The 26,882-nt window shown below is 45.0% G+C and overlaps 3 protein-coding genes across 10 annotated transcripts in view; 1 reads left to right on the top strand and 2 right to left on the bottom strand.

Annotated features, from left to right (window-relative positions):
- The window catches only part of LOC109640300 (ral guanine nucleotide dissociation stimulator), a 37,565-nt gene extending 22,337 nt beyond the window's left edge, over window positions 1-15,228 (bottom strand). For 2 of the 8 annotated variants that reach the window (XM_020104204.2, XM_069523339.1), the window contains exon 1: window positions 5,450-5,801. In XM_020104204.2, coding sequence (XP_019959763.1) covers window positions 5,450-5,587 — 138 coding nt within the window. In that variant the 5' untranslated portion in view covers window positions 5,588-5,801. Of the gene's footprint in view, window positions 1-575; window positions 4,958-5,449; window positions 5,802-8,954; window positions 9,426-14,206; window positions 14,345-14,509 lie in introns of those variants that run through there. The other 6 variants (XM_069523340.1, XM_020104206.2, XM_069523338.1 and 3 more) reach the window with 6 other exon arrangements.
- Window positions 15,229-16,373: 1,145 nt separating this feature from the next.
- On the top strand, window positions 16,374-20,171 carry ptgesl (prostaglandin E synthase 2-like). The gene is made up of 7 exons (XM_020111198.2): window positions 16,374-16,694; window positions 17,473-17,661; window positions 17,778-17,833; window positions 18,255-18,407; window positions 18,557-18,757; window positions 18,843-18,960; window positions 19,069-20,171. The coding sequence occupies exons 1-7, from the start codon at window positions 16,407-16,409 to the stop codon at window positions 19,195-19,197; spliced, it is 1,134 nt and encodes a 377-aa protein (XP_019966757.2). The 5' UTR covers window positions 16,374-16,406; the 3' UTR covers window positions 19,198-20,171.
- gle1 (GLE1 RNA export mediator) lies at window positions 20,167-26,478 on the bottom strand. Its single transcript, XM_020111197.2, has 15 exons — window positions 26,269-26,478; window positions 25,417-25,635; window positions 25,044-25,196; window positions 24,775-24,923; window positions 24,616-24,676; window positions 24,090-24,347; window positions 23,495-23,708; window positions 23,233-23,345; window positions 22,683-22,895; window positions 22,370-22,560; window positions 22,154-22,283; window positions 21,802-21,906; window positions 21,132-21,214; window positions 20,969-21,032; window positions 20,167-20,800 (listed from the first exon to the last, which is right to left on the bottom strand). The coding sequence occupies exons 1-15, from the start codon at window positions 26,368-26,370 to the stop codon at window positions 20,732-20,734; spliced, it is 2,124 nt and encodes a 707-aa protein (XP_019966756.1). The 5' UTR covers window positions 26,371-26,478; the 3' UTR covers window positions 20,167-20,731.
- Window positions 26,479-26,882: the final 404 nt, after the last annotated feature.

The following is a 26,882-nucleotide window of genomic DNA, read 5'->3' as shown; positions in this document are numbered from 1 at the left end:
GCCACATTACGTTTCACTCCATATGACTGTTTGTGACTGATAATGTAATTTAAGTCTTTCTGTTAAAACATCTTCATGACGCTGCGACACACAAAGAAATGCTCCAAACTTTCCATCCACTCAGCAACTGCACAGTGATAAGCTGTTTAATCAGCACGATTATCATAACACGGCTTATAAAGACAGGATCAGTGTCTGTCTGTGCGTTTGAGTCCATTATAAATACACGTGGAGTTATTTCAAGTATATTCTAAACACACACAGATGATTGGAAGAAGTTAAAACATGTATTAAAGTGTGCAGTGTTTGGAAAAGCAGTGAAATCACATCTCACACTGGATTTAATCCTCAAACTATTCTAATTCAACTCATAATGATCTAAAGTCTTGAGTGAATCATTTCTCATGAGCTTGAGGATTCAACTCAGAACCAACCAGCCGGGATCCTCCACCCGGTCCTGGACCGGATCATCACAACAAACCGCAAAACATAACGGAGCTCAGGCGACTCTCCTCCCCAGCCTCTCCTCCCCAGCCTCTCCTCCCCAGCCTCCTCCTCCTCCTCCTCCTCCTCACCTCCAGCAGCGGCAGGTCCGGGTCCAGGTGGGTGAAGCTGTGCAGGACCACCGGGCTGCGGTCCTCCACCACCTCCAGCTTCACCCCGTCCCAGATGCTCCGGACCTTCCACGACGAGTCGAACATCTCCAGCAGAGGTCCCGGCTTGAGGCTGCGCGCCTCGGTTTGCATCCCCGGGAAAAAGACCATGGATGCCCGCGGAGCCGGGGCGTCGGTCACGGCGACGGTGGCGACATGTCCCCCCGGTGTGTGTGCGGGTTGTTTGACGGCGCTGGGCGGAGGCTGGTCACCGGGGATCGGACTCTCTGATCACCGGGAGAGGACTCAGCGCCGCCCGGTCCATCTCCGTCACAGCTACACCCCGCCCCCAGCGCAATGACGCCTTCACTGCCCTGGGACATATCAGCACCAGGGGGGGAGAACCGAAAGGGATAGTTCACCCGAAAATGAAAATGCACTCGTCATCTGCTCATCACTGTGCTGATGGAAGAATAGATTTAATGTGACCGCTTCTTCAAACAAGAAAAAAAAAAGGTCGCTGTCATCCTCCGTGACGACATCGGCGATACTCGCAAGTGCTACTAGAACTAGCGATGGAATAGTAATACTAGCAAACTAGCAATACTAAAATATGACATATATAGTGTTTACGTATGTATATAATGAATCATACTGCTGTTACATCAATGTATACTCCTGAAGATTAATTAAATCTTAGTTTATCCTCATGAAGAAGCCGATTAATAATTGTAATGTAATGTAATTATCTCTTGGTGTTTAAAGACTTTGTTAATTGATTGTGATTTCTAGTTTACTTCCTGTATTCCTTTATTTTGATTTCATTATTTTACTCTTCTTTTTTAAAGCACTTGGTTGAAAATGGTTGTCATGAAAGGTGCTATATGAATAATTATTCTTATTCTTATTATAAATCAGATGTATTCTTAATGATTTTATATGTTTTATCTTAAATACAGTAACACCCCCTATTGTTGGAGTGGATTACTTTGGTCAGTGGAATATCAGCATTAGAAGAATTATCATTTCAGATATTCGTGATGATGTTGATGATAATGATTATTATTATAACTCATTGTACCCTCACAACCACGTCGCAGTAGTTTTAGTTATTTATGTTTTATTTACAAATATAATTTTGCAAATGGTCAGAATTCAGGATGAGAGCTTGAATTAGAATCATTAAGAGACGACTGCAAATATTAGAATAAAATCAGATGACAGTGTCATTCCAAAAGCCCTTCAGGCTGATGTAGGATCAGCATAAAAGCTCCTTAAAGTAACATATAAAGATAAACATCATATGATCTATATCATACTATTTATATCACAAAGACTTTCTTGTGTTTTCCAACGAGGACTGTGCTGTGTGGTAGATTAGCCTTGACAAATGTACGAGATGTCCCTGAAGGCAGCGCTAAACTCCTACAGTCTGACGTCATTCCTCTGGGAAATGATGGCAGTGTGTGTTTGTGTTTTCACTATGGCAGCCACACACACACACACACACACACACACACACACACACACACACACACACACAGGTATTACATGTTACTTATTACTTATTTATGCCTATTTTTGATTCTTGCTGCTGTTAAATTCATAATTTCACTCAATACTTTTCCTCTTTAGGGTTTTATTAATATTACTGTTATTATTCAAATAGGACCACAACTAATCATTAAGCTATTTATCAATTCTACAGATTTGAGAACATATGACAAGATGGAGAATATTCAATCGATGTATTTCTCATTATGTTTGACGCACAGTTGAGAAACCGTCGGATTTAAAAAATCATCATATTGTCAGAGGTGGAATCTGTGACGGGGTGAAGTGATAATGAAAACCGCTGCTAAATATATAATGATTCAATAATCATCAGAATCTTTAATCACTGCTCCTCAACAGGAGCCTCTGTGGATCTGTCGTCCAACACTGCCTCCTACTGGCAAATGTTAGGAACAGACGTCTGATCCAAGACACCGTCAATCATCTTAATAAGAAGCCAGACAAGCTTTTTAAATGAGACCTAACTCTGATTCATTCAGTTCCGGTTGTGCAGCGGTTACTTTAACAAAACAGAGAACAAACCTGCAGCCTCATGTTTCACACATTATTGATGCTGAACTTTAATTAATGATATTATTTGCGAGACGTTGTTTTAGGACGACATGAACCAAGCCGACTTTTCTTCTGCGCCGACGGCAAGAACAGGTGCGAAAGTGACCGAGCAAATCTAAAAGAAAAACATCTGCTGCACCAGCTGAGGCCGAGTCCAACAGCAAACATGTCTGACCTCAGCGGCCTCCTCTCTTCGCTGAGCTGCTGCGATTTATAACTCACATAACTCTGCAGCTGCTGCACGAGAACCACAAACTGTGGGTGAGAGACAAAAGAAGAGGAGGAGGAGGAGGAAGAGAGCGGCGAAGGATCAATACGGGTTTTTCACGACCGACCGACAGCTGATAATAAATACAGATAAATATTAGTCTGAGGATTTGTCACTGAATAATGACAGTTCTGTTCTGGAACTTTCTATCATATCACAACATCCTCGTCAGCAGGATTTAACAAAATTTACTGGAAAGATGACCATGAACGTTGGTGGAAGGATGTGGTGAGGGTCAGGAAAGAATTTGTTATAATTTGTATACTCACTAACTCAGAAAATACTCGTCTGCTGTGATTTAAACGAAAGTACTTCTGCCATCTGCAGGAAATCAATACCAGAGGATGTTGTTGTGCTGCCGCTGCCGAGGCTCTGGCTCAGACTGACGCGCCGGCATGTTTTACTCTTCCCTGAGGAGGGTGATGCTGAGAGGCCGACCTCACTCTCTCACAAACACAACACAGAGAAACACAGGCTCGTACGCAGTTGCATGGAAATTGAGAAGACAACCACACCCACAAAGAGTCTGAGAGACGTCGAGGAAGGGGAAGCCTTGTTCGACGGCAACAATCAGAAGTGGCAAAACATCTCTAGAGCATCGACATCAGGAAGAAAGTTTAACTTCTGGAAAACTCCTGTCAGGATGCCATTTAGCAAGGCACACACACACACACACACACACACACCCAAGTGGAGGCTGACAGGAGCCAGCAGTGGAGGGTTGTTGCTGTGCTGGGCCTGTGCCAGACGCTCGATGTTCCCCAGACAATAAATCTGTAACAAATAAAGGCCGAGCAGAACGCCAGACTTGGACCGAGTACCGAGTTACATAACAGAAAGTAAACACAGGCGAATAAAATGAGAAGAAACAGAATATAAAGAAAAGAAGTCAAGAAGAAAATAAGACCTCACTGACATAAGAACTAATATCTACAGACAAGAGTTGTTGTGGTTTAACGTCCATACTCAGGTTCTCAGATAAACCGTCGACTGTAAACACTGATGGACGACATGCCTCCACTTCCTCCCACTATCCAGAGGTGAAGCCACTAACGCTGCCATCTTGCGCTGAAGCTCATTTGCAGTCTGTGCGGTAGCGATCTTGGAGTGGAGCCGCGATATCAAATGAGAACTTCCCCCCGCGAGCAACGGGGACTCCCGTGAGTCATTGCGCTTCAGTGACGAACTGTAAAGGTAACGGCGGCAAAACGTGAGGAAACGTCAGGAGAAATGTAAGAACTCAATCAAACAGTGCACACGTTCCAAAAAAATAAATCAACCCAAGAGGGTTTTCGTCTGTAGCTTAGTTGCTAGGCGACGGCTTTAGCGGCTGGTGACGCAATAAGAGTTCCAGACCGTCTCATCATGGTTCGGACCACGCGGTGTACGTGGCCGTTGGAGGCTTTCGGCTTCACATTTGGAGCCGCCATGTCGTCCGTCTTTGTTTGCTCTCTCGTTCCCTACCTGCAGTCAGAGAGCAGCAGGAAACGGTGGAACAGAAGAGCAGCTAAACGTTTAGAGAACATTTCCTCTCTGCTCCTTCGGCACCGGTGAAGGCTGCATGTCGACTTATTACCTCGGCCAGGCGACAGCTCATCAAGATGATTGACAGGTGCTGGGATGACATAACCTGACCGGCCGAGTGGGAGGAAGGAGGTACGGATAACACATTTCATAAATCCTCAGGAAGAAATTACATCCTGAAGAAGTTGATTATTTCTTTCACTCGACTACATCCCCTCCTGTCAGGAGATTTGATCGGACAGCATCATCAGGGGTTGTTTTAAATTTAAAAAAACAATCAGACCTGAGTATTGTTTCTCACGGCTGCTGAGTTTTAAATCCCGTGGTCAGAGCAGGTGGACAGAGAAGAGGCTGGCGTCCGGCCCGTCCTGTTGTCTCAGTTTGACAGCTCCTAACAGGAGCAGGCTGTCGAGGTCAGACCTAACGCCGCGAAGACGCCCGAACACTGTATGATGTGATGGTTAATGGGATCAGATCACAGTCAGCGAGGCATCGACTCTTTCATTTCAAGTGCAGGGATCTATATCCACCGCAGACAAGAAGCACTGTCATGCAGGAGTTTGTGCACAGTCACAGGTTGTCGCTCATAATCCATGTTGTGTTCCTGTTTTTAACAGAATCCGGTTTGTGTTGAACCAAAGCAACAAGTCTTCGTTTAACAAGAAAAGAAGTGTTTCTATGTCTAATAGATATAAAACAACAACACGTCATCTATTGATTATTAATGTGTAACTATGTTTGGAAACATAAATTAAGTTTATCATTATTATGAAAAAAATGTATCAGGAGATAAGTGGTATCAATTATTTTCCAGCACAGAGCGTCCTAACGTCAGGATCAATACTCTGTGACCTGACGAGCACGACGACCTTTCACAGAAACTCTCGTGACACAAATCCACAAAACCACAAGCGGCTCAGACATCAATGAATCCCACCTGTCTGTGTCCATCTCTCCTCGCTGTCTGGTAATAATCCTCGTCATCCCAGCAGGCACCTGTCCTGAACAGCAGTCCGCAGGCCTGCATCCTTATTTCGCTCAGAAACTTCAGGATCCAAGATGTCCTGGAATCCATCAACGAGCCTCGAGCGCTCACTCCCCTCGTCGCAGATTGGCCGAACCTCCGCCAGTGCTCTGCTCGCACATGTTTACTTTACCAGCTGTGTCAACAGCACCAGGAACAACACTGGAGAAAATTAACTTACGACGGAGAAAAAAAGACAAAGTAGGTTCCTCCATATCTGTCAAAGGTGAAGTGAAACGTCTCAGGGATGACAACAGACACGCACTTGGTGAAGTCGGAACTGAAAGTGAAAGTTAAAGAGGCTGGGAAATTCAGAACTTCCCCCATTTAACTGAGGTTGGGAATTACCTCGCCAGAGGCTGCACACCGACATGTGAAGTGTGCAACCATTCATTCACAGTCAGATATTTTAAATATCAAATTATCAACGACTAAACACACTTCAGAAAATAAAAACTGGAACAAACTGCAGGTTCCCTGTGAGGCTGAAAAGGAATTATGTTGTTTTTGTGTTTTGTTTATGTGTAGATTTCTTTTCTTATTATTACTTCTCCAATTATTTTAGTTTCTTTTTATGATTTGTTTCCTTTAGTTTGTGTTGTTTTCTTTCTTCCTCTTTTCGGAGGATTTCATCGACCAAGCGTGTTGCCCCCCCCACCCATGTATACAAACCTGCCCCTGAGTCATCGTGCTTCTGCCAGTTTGTCCACTGTTGTCTCTCTCTCTCTCTCTCTCTCTCTGTCTGTTTGTTCTGTATGACTTGTTTTTTGACCTCTCTGGACCCCAGCCTGTCTGCTCATGTCCCTTTGGACCTGCTTGGTTCTGACGACTTCATATGAGCGGAGCGGGAAAAAAAGAACGAAGAGCGAGGGACCAGTGCATTTCCTGCCTTTATTTCTCTTCCATAAAAGAGGTTGACACGTTCACAGTGAACATTATCAGCCAGTCTGCAGACATCCATTCATTTCCTCAGTGACAGCTCCGTCACTGTGACAGCTGGTTGACTTTTTCTACTCGTCACTGATCTCTGACCTGCTTCATTGAACGCTGCTCTGTCGGATCAACAGTCAGAACTCAATGGACGTGGGGTTTCTCGCTGGGAGCGGGTGGCGGTGTCACTGGCCAAGCACTTCAGTCATCATTGTGTTTACAAGACAGGAGGTTATAATACACCCTCTGAGGGGTTGCTACAGCGACACCCCCCCTTTTACACCGACATGTAACTGGGGTGATCCTCCATCTTGCTTCTATTGTTTACCTTTGTTAGGAATTGTGTAACACGCTCCGGTTCGTGACGCATTCCTTGGTTGCAATGCGGTTCACACAAAACATGGGCCGGATCACTGGGTGGTACAGAAGTTCCTGTAAACGTCAATGGAACCGGTTCAAGGCCCAGAGCTGACACAGGAAAAGGGACGAATGACTCACTATCAGAAAGTAACACGTTGGTCTGAGGCTAAAGAAGAGAGAGAGTTGTTTACAGAGGCCAATGAGTCATGTCTGTTCCAAAAATAGTCAAATTTGCAGAAAATCAGCTCAAGAAAACTGAAATTAATGAATTTTTCCATCCTCTGGTCTGTGAATACTGAGAGATGGTTCATAATAAACAGCTGGTGGCGCCAATTCTCAAGTCAGGTGCGATCAAACTGTTGCAGAAGAAGAGGACGAAACGAGAGGAGGCAACCAAAAGGCCTTGACTGTAGTTTTTATACTATTTATAGTTCGCTCATTGTTTCCAATAATGCATCATGAAAAATGCAACATGTCGCGATGTGTTTTTATCATTATAGAAACTTTCCTGCGATATTAATACGAGTAAACAGTGAGTAATGTTTCAGTTGTGTGTGTGTGAGAGTGTGTTGCCCTTCAGCTGAACAGCAGAGAGAGAGAGTGAGTGTCTTCATTTGACCCCAGAGAAGAATCCAGGCCACATGAAACACAATCAGGTGTTGAAGCCGACAGACACGTAGAGACAGGATGAGTGCGATACTTCATCCACCTCTCACACAGCGGAGCATCAAATCGAATCAAATATTATTATTTGAGCCCATGTCATACAACAAAACAACCTCAGGTGCTCATAACATCACCAACGAGCGGCTGGAACAAGATAATGGGGCTCGGGAAATGTTTCTTTATGAAGTATCATTAATCTAATGATTAATCACAGAATGAGTTGAGGCAGCGACACAGTTGTGTGAAATAATGATTTGTTTTTGCCACAGCTCCATTAAAGTTGAGCCTGTTATCACATTCGTACGCTGATAAAAGCAGAGCCGCTCGGTGAGGACACCAGAACAGCAGGAGTCATGAATTAAAAGTTCGAAAACTAGCAACAAAAAGAATCGTTTAAAAGAAAGAAAGAAAAAAACTCAGATGAAGAGACGCTGCAGGTTTGATATCAGGATGTGACCAGGAAACAAAGAAAGCCTCTGACAAACTCCCTGATCGTCGTTAATCAAGAGGATGTGTCTTCGTCTCTGCATCGGTTTAAATCATTAACAGGCCGACACAGGGGCACGTTCATTAGGCGCCCGCAGGATTAATACAGACACGTCCAAACATGTCAAAATATCAGAGGACACAGGCACCTCTGCAGGGAGACGGCTGCCTGGGGCGTGCAGGGCCTGGAAGCAGTGGCCACAAAAATACACACGACTGAGTGAAGGTTGCGTTCACGCCAGAGAGAAAAGAACGACACCAAGCTGAGCAGATACCAAAAACAGGAAATCCACTCCCAGGTAAAACGAGGTGTTAAGATCAAGTCTCAAATCTTGAGGCGGCAGGTTTGTGCAAATTCATCGAAAAGCAAAATACAGAAAAAGAATCACCTGAGGACAAACTGAGTCATGATGAGTTGATGAACCGCAGGAAATGAAAACCACAGGGTTTAAATCTGTGACCTGCAGATCTGACCTCCTTTCCAGATGTGCTGCTAGTGAGTCATGTGACTTTACAGAAACTGTCCAGAGGTGTGAAAGTAAACAAACGAACAAACCAAGAACCGACATACGAACAATTCAACTTCAGAGCAGAGAATAATCGATGAATGAGATTTTACTTGTGTGGCTCATATTCACTAATCACACTTTGTCTCGTGGAGTTACACAATCAGCTGTGATCATTGTTTACACACACACACACACACACACACACAGACAGACACACACACGCAGTGTTTGAATGTACTCTGCTGTAAACAGTACGTCACATAATAGAAATGGGCGCACGCACACACACACAGACATACAATTACAATTAAATATATGTTTGCAAACACAAGTGCACATGCAACCACCTACACACACACACACTGTAAGAAACATATAATAGAGCACATGCATGTCTGTTTGAACATGTTAACACACACACACACACTCTGCTCGCTGTGGTATAGCGGCATAGTGTCGGAGCTCACCAGGTCGTCCAGGATTGTGACAGGGAAATCGAACATGCACATCTTGACGGGCTGAGCGAGGGCTCTGTGCAGGCTGAACAGGGACTTGGTTTCCATGCTGCACACTGAAGGCAGCACGCAGCCGCTAATCCGCCGCTCATTCAACAACAAATAAATAAAAATGAAAAAGACAAAACCTCAAGAAGGAACTGAGCAATCCTGCTGCTCGCTCACTCGTTATTCCTCTCACTGAAGACGGAGAAAAAAAAAAGAGAAAGCTCTCTGCCGCCACTTCCTTCCACCTCCCCCTCCTCTTCCCAACAACCCTGCACTCCCCTTGTTCCCTTCCCTCCTTCTTCTTCCTCTCCTCGTCTTTCCTCCCCTACTCCTCCTCGCTCCCCGGGGAACGTCTTAACTGTCAGCAGCTGCTCTCCTGTCTTTTCCGTCTTCTGGAGGTATTGCCCCACAGCTCGGGGAACCGATCAGCTGTTCTGCCACGACCGCAGTGTGTTTGCTTTCTCTCGCCTCTGCAACGCTCAGACTCAAGTGCTCAGACTTGCCACAGAACCGCATGCGTCTGCCAGGAGGAGGGAGAAAAGGGAAATCTCGCCAAATGAAATGAAGCAGGTACACAGAGGGGTTCTGACTTTCCGTCTGATTCTCTTCTGCTTCATTATGCTGCAGCGATTTAATCAAGAGAGAGGGGACGGCTCTGTAGTGCCAGACTGTCTGTGTGAGCCCATTAAAGATGAAACAGGGCGACTGAGTATAACGTATGAATCTCCCCTCTCCTTACCGCTGCTGATGAATGTGAAGACACTTCTGGCAGGTTACCAGAACCCTCATATGAAAATTGTTTTTCGTTTTTCTTCTGAATATCTGCTGGGACGATGAAGGGAAACACTCGTCCTCCATCTCTTGAGCTACGTCTCGGCTATCGCTGTCGACGTAAAAATTCAGCTAATTCAAAAAGGCGTCTGTGGAAACAGAAAACCCTGAAAACAGAAACACCTCATCAGCAGTCTCGACATCTGACATCGCGATGGCCCACTTTTTTCCCACAATGCACGCCTACTAATGATATATATATCACGGAAGACGAAAAAAAAAAACAACCCACGTCTCTTCCTCCCACTAGACGCGAAGCCAAAATATCTTGGATACAAATGTCATCTTGTGCCGATGACATCATTTGGCGTCAGAGTGATCGTGGCTGCCGAGCCGTCAATTCACGTGAGCATCACATCCTGAATATAAACGCCATCGCCACGATGTCTCTCTCGGCTGTCATCGGACACGTGAACACAAACGTCAGAGCGATTAAAAAAAAACAAACAACTAAAATAACAGAAACCATCTTTCACCATCGTCGACTGAAGATTCTCAGTGTGAGTTACTTTGGTTTTTTCAGCTGTGTGTAGGTGAGGGATTCCCCCCCCCCCGCAGCAGCACAACCGATTTGGATCTACTGGCATTTTGCTTTTTTCTCTTTGCAGCTTAAATTTGAGGGATCCTACAAATACTCGAAATGATTTCCTGTCAACCTTGTTGTACAGTATGTAGGTCACATGCTTTTACCCCAAACGACAGAGACGGAGACGGAAAGGAAGTAAGTTTGTCTTGACCTGAAAATAAAAGGTCTCCTCTGAGCTGTAGTTTGTTTTTAAAAGCCTCTGCGGGGTTTTGCTTTATCTCACCAATCAAACACGTCGGCCTTTCTGTCTGACATTTTGGAGTTTCATCATCTTCATGTACAAAACTAAATTCAGAGTAAAAATACATGCTGTGTAATCATTAACTATGTCTTTGGGGGAAATACACAAAATAAAACTCAAACGATCCGGCTGAATACACAAAGAGCACAATGCTCGGTCGTTCCTCACTCGTCTAATGTTTATATATTTACAGGATGGGCCGTCTAAATATCTCAAAGCCTGTTCTGGCTTCAAGTCTCAGCCTGTAGACTTGGGGAATTTAAACAGGAAACAAAGGCATAACTCAGCCCTGATTCAGATGCAAATGGTGTTCGACCATTTTTACTTTTTTATACAGTACAGCGGCGCTGGAGACGAAGCGCTGCTGCTTTTGAAAAACCGAGACAGTGGGGGAAGACGAGCGAGGCTGAAGGAAAAAGAGCAAGAGGGTCTGAAACACCACTGGGAACTGCTTTCAGATGCAGAGGCCGTCCCACGTCTGAATACTGTAGGAGAGCGGTCGCCATGGAAACTGGGAGGAAAAGCCGGCTCTTCATAGGGCTAAATAAGACCGACCCCCCCCCCTCTCCCTCTCCCCCTCCTCTCCTCCTCCTCCTCCCTCCTCTACAGATGCCGAGCCAGGACAGGAAATCAGACTGTAACCCGCAGGTCGGCTTCCTGCGGACTCAGACAAAAGCAGAACGGGAGGTGCAGGTACACGAGGCGCCCGTGACACGTGACTTCAAACTGTAAACATGTCATTGTGGCTCTCTCTATCATCTTCTCTGTTTATAAGCTCCTTTAAGACGATGATGATGTGACTGCACGTCCAAAACTACTTACAGCTCGACATGCAACAGAGGGAAGAGTCCGATCTCAGAGTCCGATCTGAGAGTCGGCCACGACACAGGAAGCTGCAGACGGATTGTATCTTGTATAATCAACACGAGGCTCCGGACTCGTTCACTCAGGGATTCACACTATTCAACAATCTTTTTCAGAATTTGTTCAACCGTGCAATTCTGTGTTTGCTGAGCTCAGATGTTATCTTGTGTTTTTGTCAGCACAGCTGGTTGCTTTTGTTCCACTGGAACGCAGCGTTCAGTGGAGAGACCGCCCTCAAAGTTTCAGAGTTCAAAAGTTTAAAGTGATGTTTTAAAAGCATCCCCGGTGTTCTTAACTTCTGCCGCGAAGATGTTATCATGTTGTCATTAATCATGAGGTCAGTGGTTTTTCGTGAACCTGCGGAGAACGACCAGCTGAAACTGCAGCACGTCAGAGTTTCAGCTCATTGTTCACAACCCTCTCAGCAGCAAAGACACAGTTTAAGAGCAGCCAGTGAACTGATCTAACTGCTACGGAGGAAATAAAATAATCTCAAGAGGTGGTGAAGACCAAACACAGAAGGGAAAACTGAGTGGGGATTGGCGTCCCACAGGGATGTTGCTGTTACAACAATTTATTCTAAGCGTGTGATCAAATGCTGTTCGGGGAGATTTTAAACTAATCTCCAACAAGAAATATGAAAAATCTGCAGGTGATTGAACTGTGATCAGACGTCGCGTGTTACGTTTTAAGAGCAGGAAGGAAAAACATCTTAAAAACTGGGGGGAAGAAAATCAGAATGAGCTGCAGCCAGACTTCATGTTTCTGTCCTGCGGAGACTCAGGGTGGAAAACTTTCCTTGTGTCAGCACGAACGCGTCTGCAAATGATTAGTGTCCACACACACACACACACAAACCTGATCCAGTCACTTTGAAATTACATATGTGGGCAGTCGGCTTTAAAGAGCAGAAAAACAAATGTATGTTTTCTGATCAAGAGCTGAGGAGAAAAACAGTCTGACAGCAACAACACTCCTGCCACAGGTCTTATCACCGCCTCTGCACTTCGCAACACTTTTCATACAAAGTACACAAGATGTCAAGGACGGGTTCTTCGTCCACATACACAACTAACCCTGCGGAGAAGAAAGAGAAAGCTCTGGACCGAGAACTGGAGGAAAAAATGTCTTATTCTTGTCACATTCCATCAGACAAAGAGGTCAGATGTGCTTGGAGTGAAGTCAAGCTTCAAGAACAGAGCGGTTTCTGGAGCGCCGTGCTTGCAGCCTTATCTCGAACTCGAACAGATGCACGTCTCTGAAGAGGATGAACATCAGTAACACCAGCGAGAGGAAACTTTCTACGTGGAAGAGAAAAGAAGAGAAAGGGTTGTTTCACTGGCCGTGTGTGTGTGTGTGTGTGTGTGTGTGTTTGCTACCTCCTCAGGACCTATTCCAGTATAAACACTGATTTTATCAGGACCAGTAGACCTCATAGGGACCAAAGCCAGGTCCTAATGAGGCTGGTAAGCATAGCTGCAAAATTCTGTGTGTGTGTGTGTGTGTGTGTGTGTGTGTGTGTGTGTGTGTGTGTGTGTGTGTGTGTGTGGTTTAACAGTCCCTTTAAACCCAGGCAGTGGGAATTCTCCACATCCCGAAGCAGCAGCTCTCGTCCTGCTCGCCTCACAAACACAAATCTCAGCTCTGACCTGCGACACGTCGTGTTTACTTTCTGATCAATGTCGTTAAATGAGTTAAATGACCCGAATGTGGATATGCAGCAGGAAACTGATGGATGCATTTCTTCTTCTTCTTTCTTTCTTTATTTTAAACTCGAATGACAACACCTCGTGGCCACATTCACACGTACGCACAGAGAAACAATCAATAAACAATTCATCTGACTGTAATGGATGAAGTTCCTGTTGTGCGACTGGTGGAATAGCCGACCCAGTCGTTACCAAGGAAACCACACAACCAACCAAGAATCATCGGCTGGAATCTGAAAACGCTCAAACTCAACACTGTGGCGTTGATGCTTCTCGGGGAGCAAACAAGAGGAACACACACACACACACACACAAAGTTCTTTGACAGAGGACACTTCTGACTGAAGTTTACTTCCTAAAAGTCTCGTGTTCTGTCACACACGACTCTTTTATTAAACTGGATCCGGTTCATATTTGTGCTTTTAAATATTTGCGGATACATTTTTTTGTTGCTGCAGTTCTCATTTATCATAATATATCAAAGCTTATGCCGTAATTTAATAACGGCAGAAATATATTATATAAGAGATATTTCATATCACTGGTTGAGATACTGTAATATATTGTGTGACAGCACATATACATTTTGATTCCAATATTTTACCCATACTCTTTTTTTTTAATCATAGATTATACATCTTCTTCACAAGCGACGTTTTCATCTGATCGTTTAAATCAAACCACAGCACGAGGAAAACTAAAGAATTTACAATTTTAAACACATCTTATACGTTTTATAGCGTAAAACTAAACCAACCTGGATTTTTTTGACGTTGGTGGTCGAAGAAAATAAGAAAATGAAAACATCACTTGAGAAATTTGCCATTTTAAGACAAAATAATTTGTCAAACATAATCAATAAACATGATTCATGTTTTTTAAGATCCTGAGCAATTGAGATTACATATCTGGTGAATAAATTAATAATGAAATTGTAGGTTTTTGTCATTCCAGCTCTGGTGGACATACACTTCACCACACTCACCGGTAATAGTGACATCAATTAAGAGACCTATCAAATGACTAATCAACAACGATTCTGATGGATTGACGATGCTCTGTGATTCCTGCAGCTTTGCTCTGGATTATAGAGCAGCTGGTGTTGATGGTGAAGAGAGGTTGACTGGAACAGGCCAGAGACAGAGAGAGAGACAGAGAAAGAGAGACAGAGAGAGAGACAGAGAGAGAGAGCATCAGGGTCATGAGCAGAAAAACACCGATCACCTGCAGCGATCGATCCCCGCTGATCACAGATCAGTGTGGGTGTCCTCAGGTGTGTGTCTCGTACCTGTTTTTCCAGCATGATCATTCTCTCAGTATCATGACCTTCATGGATCGTGTATCCGTGCACCGTCACACACTCTCCTCCTCTGGCACCATCTTCTTCTTCTTCCTCTTCTTCCTCCTCTTCTTCTTCTTCACGGATCGGGGAGGAAAATAACGAGAGGGAGGACAAAAACAGATGACGGTGACCGATGCTCGCGGTTTAGCTTCGGGATGCTAGCACACGGCCACGGTGCGTTATCCTTGAGAGAAATGTCCCCGCCGCCTCCAGCGTGTCCCCCCGGGGGGTTTAATAAAGTGTTTATGGTCAGTTCATCACGGAGGAGAAGACTCACACGCGTCGTTCAAGAGAGGAGGAGGAGGGAGGAGAGAGGAGGAGGAGAGCTAGCTTCCGTTAGCCTGGCAGCGTTATTAGCCAGACAGCTACACCCAGCGATGTTCAGATTTTTATTTGTCCGCTCCTGCCTGCATCCGTCGCCGCTCCGCTCCGGAGACGCGTCCCCTGGCTCCGGCTCCGCGGAGCGAATCCTCCCTCCAGGTACTCGACGACATCCCAGAGAAGAGCGGTGAGTCCGGGGGTGGAGGAGAGGAAGACGAGGCGGCTGGACCACCGTCACACTTGGAGCTCGGAGGAGGAGGAGGAGGAGGATGATGATGCTGAGAGGAGGCTCCGCTTTCTCCGCTCTCTCCGCTGCCGCCTCTGACGCCGCCCTCGCCGCTGCTGCGGTGGTAGAGTGATGAGAGCCTCGGGACAACGACGCTCCTGAACGCACCACACGTAGCACGGCGAACACGGCCCTGAACGCACCACGGGTTTCCTCAGCACACTTTGTTCAGAAACAAATAAAATGAATAAAACATTTAAAGTTTAAAAACACATGTCACTTCATTCTATTTGTGCAAACAACACATGTGGAAATATAAATAACTATTTCATCGTATAAGGTAAAAAAAATTACACCTTATTTTATTCTTAGAGAAAGGTTTAAAGATATATTTAAATATATATGACACTATTATATTTATAAAAGCAAACAAGCACAATGTGTATTAACTATCACCATTAGCTTCATTTGTAAATTATTAAATACACGTAAAAGTATTATTAACTCTGGTTAAGTTAACTCTTTTCTTGTGTTTATATTTTAATTTTTCACTTTTACATATATTCCTCTTTTCACTATTTCCTTAATTGCTGTAACACCACAAATGTCCTGATAGTGGGACTGACATAATCATCTCATCCTATCATATCATCAATAAATAACATATTATTTTATTTGTTTGAAAGAACAAATATTATAATATAATGACAACCTGTACAGTATAAAGATATAAAAATGTATACTGCGTATACTTTAACTTCACCTTTAACTTACTTTACTCATGCACAAGTGTAAATCTATAAATACCCGGTCTTTACTTCTACACATGTATATCTTTATTTCTTTTAGCCTTACTTGATTTTATATTTTATATTGCTGTGTTTACCTGCTTCTGCCGTTTCACCTCTCTCTTGGGGGCTCTGTAACATTTTAATTTGCCTACGGGGATTAATAAAGTACTTCTGATTCTGATATTGCAATTCTTGTCTTCATTTTTCTTTTCCTTGTTATATTATTTGTGATCATTCTCTGTCAGTGATTACTCTACATGTTCTTTGTGGTTGTTGTTTTTTGTCTCTTGGTAGTTTCATCTTCACCTGATTGGCCCCCTCATGTTCTGCAGGGTGCATAACATGAGGGGGCCCATCCCTGTTGCAGCCCCCTCACATCCTTCCCGAAGGTTTTTCCTCTGTACGGCACTGGGGGCAGCACCGAGCCTGACAGACTGAACTCAGGGAACAGGCGCTCTTCATAGTATTCCTCCCGGTGCATTGTGGGACTTTATGTAAACCCAACATGGCGGCCCTCTGCACCAGAACACTGGGTAAGGTCGGCTGGTCCCTGCTGGAGTCTCCGGGGGTCCGCCGGCCCGGCACCGTCTCCTCTCTGGCGGGGAACTTGAGCTCATTCGGGTCCCGGAGGTCGTTCGGTACCGGCGGCTCCGGGTTCCGGTCCAAGCTGCTCTCCCTGCGGGGAGCAGGAGGCAGAGCGCTGGGCTGCGCCTTCCTGCTCGGTGGAGGTCTGGGTCTCTATCAGTCTGTGAAGATGTCTGTCCAACAGCACCTGGCCCAGGGGGACACCAAGGTGAGTCCCAGCTGTGAGACAGGGGAGAGAGACAGGGGGGACAGGCAGGGCAGGGGAGAGAGAGGTGAGAGACAGGAGGAGAGAGGTGGGGAACAGGGAGGACAGAGTTGAGACAGGGGAGATAGAGATGAGAGAGACAGGGGGAACAGGGAGGACAGGGGAGAGAGAGGAGAGAGGTGGGGAACAGGGAGGACAGAGGTGAGACAGGGGAGAGACAGGAGGAGCAGAGAGGACAGAGGTGAGAGAGACAGGAGGAGTAGGGAGGACAGAGGTGAGACAGGGGAGAGAGAGGTGAGACAGACAGGAGGAGCAGAGAGGACAGAGGTGAGAGAGACAGGAGGAGTAGGGAGGACAGAGGTGAGACAGGAGGAGCAGAGAGGACAGGGGAGAGAGAGATGGTCAGGGGAGACAGTTGAGACAGGAGGGACACTATTATATTAGTTATGTTTGAAGATGGATGAACTTCACTGCTTTATGTTTTATAAATCACTGGTTACACATACATACATACATGTTACATGTATGTAGATGTTACATGTTACATGTATGTACATGAACCGTCAGACAGATACTTAGTTGTGTATTTGTACATAGAATATGTGATATAAAGACATCACATATCTGAATAATGTGTTTGAGTATTTACAATGTATTGCTGTTTCAGCTGTTTCCTCTTTTTTTTTTTTTTAAGTCATCGCTCGTTTTTTTAATTTTCTAACCTCTCGGCTCCGAGCACCCGAACGAAACGTGAGAATAACGACTGTGTTTCCTGCTCCAGGCTCCAGCTGCAGGTCTGAAGTTGACTCTGTACCAGTACAAGACGTGTCCCTTCTGCAGCAAGGTGCGAGCGTTCCTCGACTTCTACGGGCTGCCGTACGAGATCGTGGAGGTGAACCCGGTGATGAGGAAGGAGCTGAAGTGGTCGACCTACAGGAAGGTGCCCATCCTGATGGTGGCGGATGACGTGGTCAGAGAAATGTTTCCTGAATATCTCTGTTGGTTGAAAAGCTTTAAACTGGAGTCAAACCAGAACCAACTTTTTCAGTGAAATCCCCAATAATGTGTTTTTTTCTTTTGCTGCAGCAACTGAACGACTCGTCCGTCATCATCAGCTCCATCAGGACGTATTTAATCAACCAGTGAGTTCGTGTTAAAATTCTGTTCTCTCAGAATAATCATCATTTTTATATGATTCAATGAGAATTTACATATTTGACCTTAAAACCACCTTTGGATTTTAATTGAATTTCATTTATTTGACAAAAAAACTAACTAATGTGCGGCTGAGGGAGTCGAGCGGTCGTCCTCCAACCAGAGGGACAGCAGTTCGAACCTCAGCCTGCATTCTGAAGCGCCCCTCGGGCAAGAAGCCGATAGATCATAGATGTTGACTGCGCTTATTGCGTTCGCCGAATGACATGAGATGTAACTAGTGATTCTGATAAACCGCTTCTCACATTTCCTCCCTTGCTCAGGTGAATAAAACCAAACTGTCTGCCTGAAAAACAGTTTCAGAGTCAAACACAGATGTTTTAAATGTGACTTTGTTTTGTCGTCCAGGGACAAAAGTATATCTGACATCCTTCGCTGTTACCCGGAGATGAAGTCGGTGAACGACAGCGGGAAGGAGGTGACGGAGTACCTCAACAAGTACTGGCTGATGCTGGGCGAAGCTGAGATCACCGACATTTACCCTGAGAAGGGGATGCAGAAGTAAGTCCACGCACGCGGATGTCTCGATTAAAATTCTGTGAGTGTTGAAACTTTGAACTCAGTTGACCGATCGTGTCTTAGATGTAAACTCTTCACTGCGGAGATCAGCGTGTCTGTGAATTGTTAACATTTTCTAATCCTGTTTCCAGAGAGGAGATGAAGTGGCGCCAGTGGGCTGACGATTGGCTCGTGCACCTCATCTCTCCGAATGTGTACCGAACCACCGGCGAGGCCCTGGCCTCCTTCGACTACATCGTGCGCGAGGGCAAGTTTGGCAATTTTGAAGGTTTCTTTGCCAAATACGTCGGCGCTGCGGCCATGTTCCTCATCGCCAAGAGGCTGAAGAGTCGGTGAGTGAAACATGAAGGAATCACGTCGGAACAGATTCTCTCAGTTTGATTCTTTCAAGTATTTAAAAACTTCTCAACCCGACAGACACAACCTGCAGGACGACGTCCGGCAGGATCTGTACAAGGCCGTCAACGACTGGGTGGCGGCCATCGGCAAGAAGAGGAAGTTCATGGGTGGAGATCATCCCAACCTGGCAGACCTGGTGAGAGGACACAACCGCAGCTCCAGAGTATTTGGAGATTACTGATTACAAACGAGTGGGTGATGCCACATCCTGTCTTCTGAAGTTTTCCCTCGTTCCTGTGTGCAGGCGGTGTTCGGCGTCCTCAGAGTGATGGAGGGCCTGCAGGCGTTTGACGACATGATGAAGAACACCAAAGTCAAACACTGGTACAGACACATGGAGAGAGAGACGCTCAACCACGGGGGTCGAAACTGAAGCTGAGACGCCGAGGCGGCTTCCAGCCTCTTTAACAAAAACAAAATGAACGTTGACCAGCGTCCCGGGAGCGACGAGTCCTGCTTCAGCTGCGTGAGAGAGCGGTCGCTGCCGCCTTTTACCATTTCCTGCTCGACACACGCGAATTTAAACCTGATGATTTGTAAGAAGGAGTAGATAAAGACATCACACCTGAGAAATCTGTGTCATCACATGTTTAATTTGAGGCAGAACCATTGTTCATTTAAGGACATCTGTGACCTCTAGTGGTGAACGGTTGGAACTGCCACGTTAAGAAAACTATTTCTGCTATTTGAAGGCACTTAACGAACACAATGAAGTCAGATTACACGTGAAGGAGTGAGTCAATTATATTTCTGAGGAAGAAACTGATGATGAAATGATTTTTACGTTTCCAAGCCTTGATTGGTTTCTGAAAAAAATCGATTTGCTCCTGATGTGATTTGGGAACCGTTTGTTTTTTCCCCTTGTAATATTTATGGAACAAAACATCTCTCTGCCGCACAAATCCATTTTCATTTCTCCAGATTTTCCTCGTCATAAACATTAACTCTCAAACTCTTCTGAAAAGAAGAGTTGAAAACTGTTCGTCCTCATTAAGAGAAGCTCAGTCTGAGGAAACGTTTAAATAGACGACCATTAGGAATTTTGTGTTCAGTTTGAGCTCAATCGATTTTAATTATAAAACTGATTTTTCTGATTTTCTTCTCTGTTCAGTAGTTTTGTCGTCTCCCTGTATTTATTTCAGATGATTTCTTTAGTCTGTGGAACTGACACAGGATCAGTCTGGCAGTGAGGAATCAATAGGCTGAGCTTCTCTGTGGTGACCTGGTAGTTTGAATGTCTTCACTTTGCAAACGTGTCGGCTGCAGATTCACGTCTGATTGAACAATTAAGACCAACTCAGTGTGCAGAGCTGGAAAAAGATACAATAATAAAAAAGGAAAGCTGGGGCTGTGTGTTTAATTTACATACCACATAACAACTCGACCACATTTACGATGGAATAAAGATCAAGGTTCAGCAGCAACACGATTAGTGCCAGTGTCGTATTCTGTAAACACAAAATAATTCGCATTAGCTGCTAACAACGATAGTTTCTAAACACAGATGTGCAGAGTTTCACTTGAACAAAGGAGGAGAATGTTAGTGTTTGGTAGATTTCTATCGATCATATGCGGCAGCAGAAATACATTTTCCTGACAATTTATTTTTAACCCTAAAAAAACAAAAATGGACGAGGGCCAGACAGAATTTAAAAAATGTCCAGTGATCTGTTATTTCACACGTCTGGTTGAAACATCTCATCTTCAGCCAGTTTCAAAGCTGCACAAGCGAGCGAGCATCGTCATGCATCAGCCTCCTCCCGATTGGCTCTAGAAGGCGTCCGGTAAATGGCAGCGGAGACGCAGAAGCTTTGATAGACAGTGACGAGCGACTCCTCAGCAGCACAGAGGTTTCTGAGCATCGCTCGGAGCTCGTCTCCTCTCGTTCAGTTCAAATCTCCTCCACCTCACGACCTCCAGAACGTGGAGCTCAGTTGACCTTTGGGAGGTTTGATCTCTCCTCTCTGCAGTGATGTCTGTGTGAGGGACACAAGGTTTTACAGTCAACAAGTCAACCAGCTCATCTCAATGTGCTGCTTAGAAGAATGTGAATAAAGCTTCTGACTCCACACGATGAATGTTTCAGAAGAAGTGTCCAGACTCATCGTTGTTCTTTCGTCTAACATGAGCGGAGACCATCTTACCTCGAGAAACTGTTTGAGTCTGATGACTGAGCCCATCTGACCAGTGCTGGTCACCGCCTCGATCCTGCAGACACATTTCAGAGTTCAGACCTTTGTTGACGGCTGCTGTTAATCTGTGCCAGTGCAGCCAACGTTTTAAATCCAGAGGGAACGTGTTGTGTACCTGGGGAAGTATTCCTCTTTGAGCAGCAGGATGAGTTTCCAGAACTGGCTCTGGTATTGCTTCATTAAAGCGTTCCCACAAACCTGAGAGAGACAAACATCAGCACCAGAGCGGCTTCAGTTCCATCTAGAGCTTTTCAAACAGACACGGATGAGGCTTCGAGAGTCACATCATGATTCTCAGGGTTTAAAAGACCGAATCAACCTGCATGAATCACACTGAAGCCATTTTCCAAAGTTTGTTTTTCTCATATATAAAAAAAACGCAACAGGAAAATGTCTAGAACATTCGGGGGAGGGGTGGAGCCTGAGCAAAGCAGCAGGAGGCAGGAGATGATGTTTAAATCCTGCTGTGGAAAAGACAGGTTTCTGTTTACGGAAAATCCAGACTGACAGCGAACATCATCACCAAAAGCTCGTAGCGCCAACACGCCAACTCGCTCGCCTATGAATTTTTTCCAGACATTTTCCTGCTGTATTCTTACATGAGCTCACTCTGACATTTTACTCGAGGGCCGACACACACGAGGCAAATAAAGAAAATTAAAGACGTTAAATCTAAATTAAAAATACAGCAAAAACTAAAATACAATAAAGAGAAATGTATGGATGAAAGATTTTTAAAAAGAATCCTTCACACGTGAACCAGCAGCGTTGAGAAGGAGACTCACCTCCAGAAAGTCAAACAGCAGCGTCGCCGTGATGTCGGCCAGAGGCTCCATGTTGAGCATCTGAGACAACCAACGCCAGCCATGGTTCAGGCCATGAGGAGCGGACTGAATCACAACAGATAACAAGTTACAATCCTGTACAGGCGAGAGTCCTGCAACGAGAGAAACTAACTTTGTGGAGATGTGATTTAAAGGACAACCACATGAAACACATGCGGCTGTTTGCACAGGTGAGGTTCAAACATTTTCTAGACCTGAGCTTTTGGTTCGATTCTCATCTTATTGTTGATCATCCCTGACTTGTGTTACTTTAGCTGAGCTGCTGTCACTTTTGATTGTCGAATGTTTTTACCCCCTGCTTGGAGCCGTAGGGCCACCGCAGCTGAATCACGGCAGCGTACAGACGGATCATCCCAGACATCCTCTTCAGGAAACTGTCCTGACTTTCAATCCCGGAGTCTTCCACACGGTAACCAAGAATCCTGAGGACGTGAAAACACCTGACGTCAAAATCTGAGCGGGTAAAACTTTACACACTGGAGTGGAGGGATGTTTCTGAGTCACTCACTTCTGATATTCCTCCACAGTTGTACCGTCCTTCATCGGGGGGTAATGTGGGACTGCGTACGGACATTTCTTGTGCAGGTGAGCGAGGATGAGGTCGCCCACCTGTGGGTGCAGCTCCCAGATGCCAGAGGCCACCACGGCGATGGGGAAGGCCGCTTCGTGGTGAGACGCCACCTCCTCCTCTCCTTGTTTCTGTCCAGAGGATTTAAAGTGTTTATTAGGTTTGTGGTGTGAAAGTGACCAACTCAGAAGATGGTGTAAACTCCTGTGAAGGTGAATTTTAAGATGTTCCTGTGACGACTGGACGGACTCACCACAAACTTCTCGGCCAGTTTGTAGCTGACGAACTCCAGGCCCTGTGGATGCTGGGAGGTGGAGACAGACCTCCCCCCCGACACCACGGACCGCCCCGCCAGAAGCTTATCGATCTTCTCGAAGATTTCTCGGAGCTGCGAGCCGGAGTTGCTGGCGATTTGACTGATGGGGATGGTGGCGGCTTTCTGGAGCTCCAGCTTCAGCTTCTTCGTCTGTTTTGAGAGAAGAAAGAAAACCAGGTATGAACAGAGCTCCACCCTCAGGTCCTGAACATACAGACGATGCTAGGTGGCAAAAAATATTGTGCTTTGTTTCTTGCTACACCAGAGTTTAACATTGTGGCTCCAAATGACGTCACTGACACCAGATGGTGGCGTTCACCACCTCAACCCACTATCTGGAAATGAATGGTAATGATTCAAACAAGTGAGTCTGTATCCTCCTGCTGTTTTTCGTCTGATCGTCTTTTATGACAAGACTGTTGTTGTTATTCATCTATTCATTCATGCTGGGAAATTACAAGCACTGATGCAGAGAAGACGAACCCACCTGAGCGTCTTTAGGGGAGTTGAGTTGTGTGAACGACTGAGCGCACTGAGCCCCTGAATCCTGAAGATCCTTGTACCATTTTAACGTACTGTCTTCAGCGCTGTTCTGCAGCCCTGTGGGAAGAGGTTTACACTGAACTGTTATATCATCACATCAACACTCTACGAGGGTGAGAGACTCACACCACCTCATGCAGCAGCTTTAATTCTTAAGTAAATATTATGAACCAACCACTGTTGTAACTCTTCCTGCTCCCTCTCACCTTTCCTCCGTGCCTTCTCTTTGGCCAACTGCGCCGCCTTCCTCTGCGCCTCCTGCTGCACCTGCAGCTCCGCCTGCTTCCTGAGCGCCTCCTCCTCCCCTTTTTTATGTTCCTGGACCTTAGCAACCTCCTCCTGCATCAGCCGAATCAGCGCCCTCATCTCGTGGAGGGCTCGTTCAGCTGCAGTCATGTCCTCCACGCTGGGAAACGCCCCCTGGAGAGAGAGACGCGGTAAGAAAAGGAAACACAGTTTTATCAATCGTTTAATTTACCCTTTCCAGCAGTTTATTCAAAAAGCAACTTCGTCTTCACTGTCATCAACTTCATTCTCAAGTTCAAACTTAATGTATCTTAAAGGTAAGTTAAAGGTATCTTCAACTGAAGCGGATCTTGAACTGGAATTAAAGATAATAAAATAAGATTTCAACTGAATTGTAGAATAACAAAAGGAGTTTGTTTGCACATCTTGACTAAATTTAACCTGCTTGTACAGATTATGGAAAAATCTCCCATTTCTCTCCAGATTTTTTCCTTGTCAGCATAGGAAGGAACAATGATCCGAACCTGAACTTAAACAATCGGGAGTAAAACTGACCTCTGCCGTCTTTCTCACCACCTCCGACACCTGCGAGCACAGCTGGTTCCCGCGGATGCTGTAGGAGCTGAGGCTGGCCGCAGGGAGATCACTCTTAGTCTGGGAGGACGGCTCCAGCAGCTGGTTGAGCTGCAGGATCTCCTCCTGGATGGTGTTGAGGTTCCGTAACCTCTCCCTGCCCTCCGCCTGCCGCTGTCGCTCCAGCTCGGCCTCTCGCACACGCTGCTGCTCTGCCTCCCTCAGTCGCAGGTTCAGGATCTGAGGACAATGAAGAAAATGAACGGGCCGCATCTACAACTTAACTAAGGAACTTGAAACTCATCTCAAAGTTTAAGAGAGTCAGGAGATGTCATTCAGATAATCCACAAGAGGGAAATATTTTAGGAACGATTGATGACGTGAAGCTTTTTAAAGCATAATTTTAACAAAAATGGAGTCAGATTTTCTAAAACAAGGTTCTTGACAAACACAGGATTTGAACACCAGACTTCACAGAGTTTCGAGATCTTTAAAAAGCTGATCAAACCTTCATTCTGTGTCGTTGCTCTTCTTTCAGCTTCTCTTGTCGCCCGATGCTCTCTTTGGTTCTACAGAGCAGAGAGAACAACAACCCGACCGTTTTTGATCACACGTAACGTTTCAGAAATGAAATGAGTGACACACAATGCTGGCTGTTGGCTCTTACTCTCTGTCCATCATGTCTCTTATGCTCTGGAAATCCTGCCTCTGCTTCAGCTCCGTGAACTCTTCGAAGCGTTTCAGCTGCTCCGACCCTGAACTCACCAACTCTGCCACAAACATTTCCTGCATCTCCTGTCGCTGTCTGAGGGCCATCTGAGAGACAGATTTAAGACAACAACCAGTTGAATATCAGGGTTATTGTTCCTGTGTTTTCTGTCAGAAACATTAAATACAGCAGGTTGGAAAAACCCAAAAAAAATCCCTTTGCCTGACCTGGGCCTTTTCTCTATATTCCTTCTCTATCTTGATAATGCTGCCGATTATCTCCATGGCTTTGGGCGACATCAGGGAAATGGCAGGTGGAGGCGCAGGACTGGAAATCTCATCTGTCTCTGGATCTTCATCCTTTGCCTCATCACTAAGAGCCTGCAGCATATCAACACGAGGGAAAGACAGAGTTAGAAGTTATAACCAGACACACATGGAATAAAACAAAGTGTGCTTTTGAGACAAAGTTGAAAGTTGTAAAATTTCAGGAACTGAATTAAAAGTAAGATGAATTTGCAACGAGTGTGATTCAAAACCTGTTTATGTTATATTTGAATCCAACAAAAACCAGACTTGAATAACCGACGGACAGACTCGCCTTCTCACGCTCGACTTGTAGCGTCTGAGCGTTGATGTCAGAGCCTGATTCACTGGACACAATGGACTCTGGGGTCTGCTCAGACAGGCCGGGGCTGGAGTGTCCAGAGCTGGAGTCCAGGAAGCAGGACGTCTGCAGGGGCGAGGAGCCGAGACGCTCCAACACGAGGCCAGCTTGAGGAGACAAGCTGATGGTCTCTTTATAGCCGCTCAGAATCTTCTGCAAGAACGGAGACACGTTATAACACAAGCGAGTTTCATTCATGGTCATAAAACTTTCTTCTGCTCGATTTAAGTTTTCAATACACTGTCGCGTTTTTCCAAGTTCACGATTAAAACTTGAACTTTCAGTTTTAAAATGATGTTTTTTCAGTATTGGTCCTGATAAGAGCAGCTGGAAATGTTGAAATGACACAAATTAGATCTCTTTAAACTGGATGTCAGGTTAATAGACATTATTTTATAGTGTCTGTGTTTCAGATTGTATTCAGCTGTTTAATATCTAAATGTATTGAGACTTATCTCTTCTATTTACTGTAACTTTGAATCTATTAATTGCTGTTATACATTTTAAAATCACCCGTAAAGACAGAGACACGTAAACACTGTGTTCAGCAGTAAACATACTTGAATGTTTTCCACCTAGCTGCTTCGGTATCGGTACATTTAGCTAATTGTTGTGATGTGACGTGACTGTAAAAGCTCCGGGTTGAGTTGAAAATGTTAAACAACTGTTTAATAAATGAAGTTAGTTGAATAAAAGCTAAATAAACAGGGTTAGCCTGTTAGCTCAGCCTGGCTAACATGAACATCAGTGTAAGCTAATGTCTGAATTAGCCGAATGCTAACTCACCTCGCCTCTCTCCCACCGGTGCGGGTCGAACGAGATCTTTCCCTTCGGGGAGTTTCTCAAAGCCTCCAGAGTTTTCCACCGTAAACTTTCTGAAGGCATCATGACCGGTGGAAAAACAAAAAACTTCTCGTGAGAACCTGGAAGCTGCTTCTGAGTCTGAGCCGGGCTGAACCGGACGGTGTTACATGTAACACAGCTCCGTGGAGGCTCGTAGAGGCATTTCCGGTGTCAACAGAAACTGCCCCTGATGTTTAAGGGACCTGAAGATAAAATAAGATAAGATAAAATAAGATAAGATTAAACTTTACTGATCCACACACCGGGAAGAATAAATACAGCAGCAGGCAGATCACAATGAGGAGGACAAGATAATTAAATATATATTTTTTTAAAGGAAATAGAATAAAAATAAAAGTATTTACATAACATAACCTTATGGTATTGGTTTGTATAAAACATGTATAAATTGCAGTGGCACAAGGTGCAGTATGTTATTTTTCATTTATTATCCTTATGCTCTTGTGTTTGACTGTTTTGTCGATGCCTAAATTTCCCTCACCACCAATAAAGTATCTATCTATCTATCTCTATTTATCTATCTATCCATCCATCTA

This window comes from Paralichthys olivaceus, chromosome 4 (assembly GCF_024713975.1).
Source record: "Paralichthys olivaceus isolate ysfri-2021 chromosome 4, ASM2471397v2, whole genome shotgun sequence".
In the NCBI taxonomy this organism is placed as follows: Eukaryota; Metazoa; Chordata; class Actinopteri; order Pleuronectiformes; family Paralichthyidae; genus Paralichthys; species Paralichthys olivaceus.
The sequence above is the reverse complement of the archived record's forward strand: the minus strand, read 5'-3'. Positions and strand labels throughout refer to the sequence as shown.

Excerpts from the sequence above, each read along its gene's own strand:
- ptgesl (XM_020111198.2), top strand. The coding sequence starts at position 16,407 with ATGGCGGCCCTCTGCACCAGAACACTGGGTAAGGTCGGCTGGTCCCTG. Across the intron at positions 17,662-17,777 it reads TGATGGTGGCGGATGACGTG|CAACTGAACGACTCGTCCGT; the intron begins GTCAGAGAAATG and ends CTTTTGCTGCAG. Across the intron at positions 18,758-18,842 it reads GCCAAGAGGCTGAAGAGTCG|ACACAACCTGCAGGACGACG; the intron begins GTGAGTGAAACA and ends TCAACCCGACAG.
- gle1 (XM_020111197.2), bottom strand. The coding sequence starts at position 26,370 with ATGATGCCTTCAGAAAGTTTACGGTGGAAAACTCTGGAGGCTTTGAGA. Across the intron at positions 21,033-21,131 it reads AAAGAGGAATACTTCCCCAG|GATCGAGGCGGTGACCAGCA; the intron begins GTACACAACACG and ends ATGTGTCTGCAG. Across the intron at positions 20,801-20,968 it reads GACTCAAACAGTTTCTCGAG|ACATCACTGCAGAGAGGAGA; the intron begins GTAAGATGGTCT and ends TCCCTCACACAG.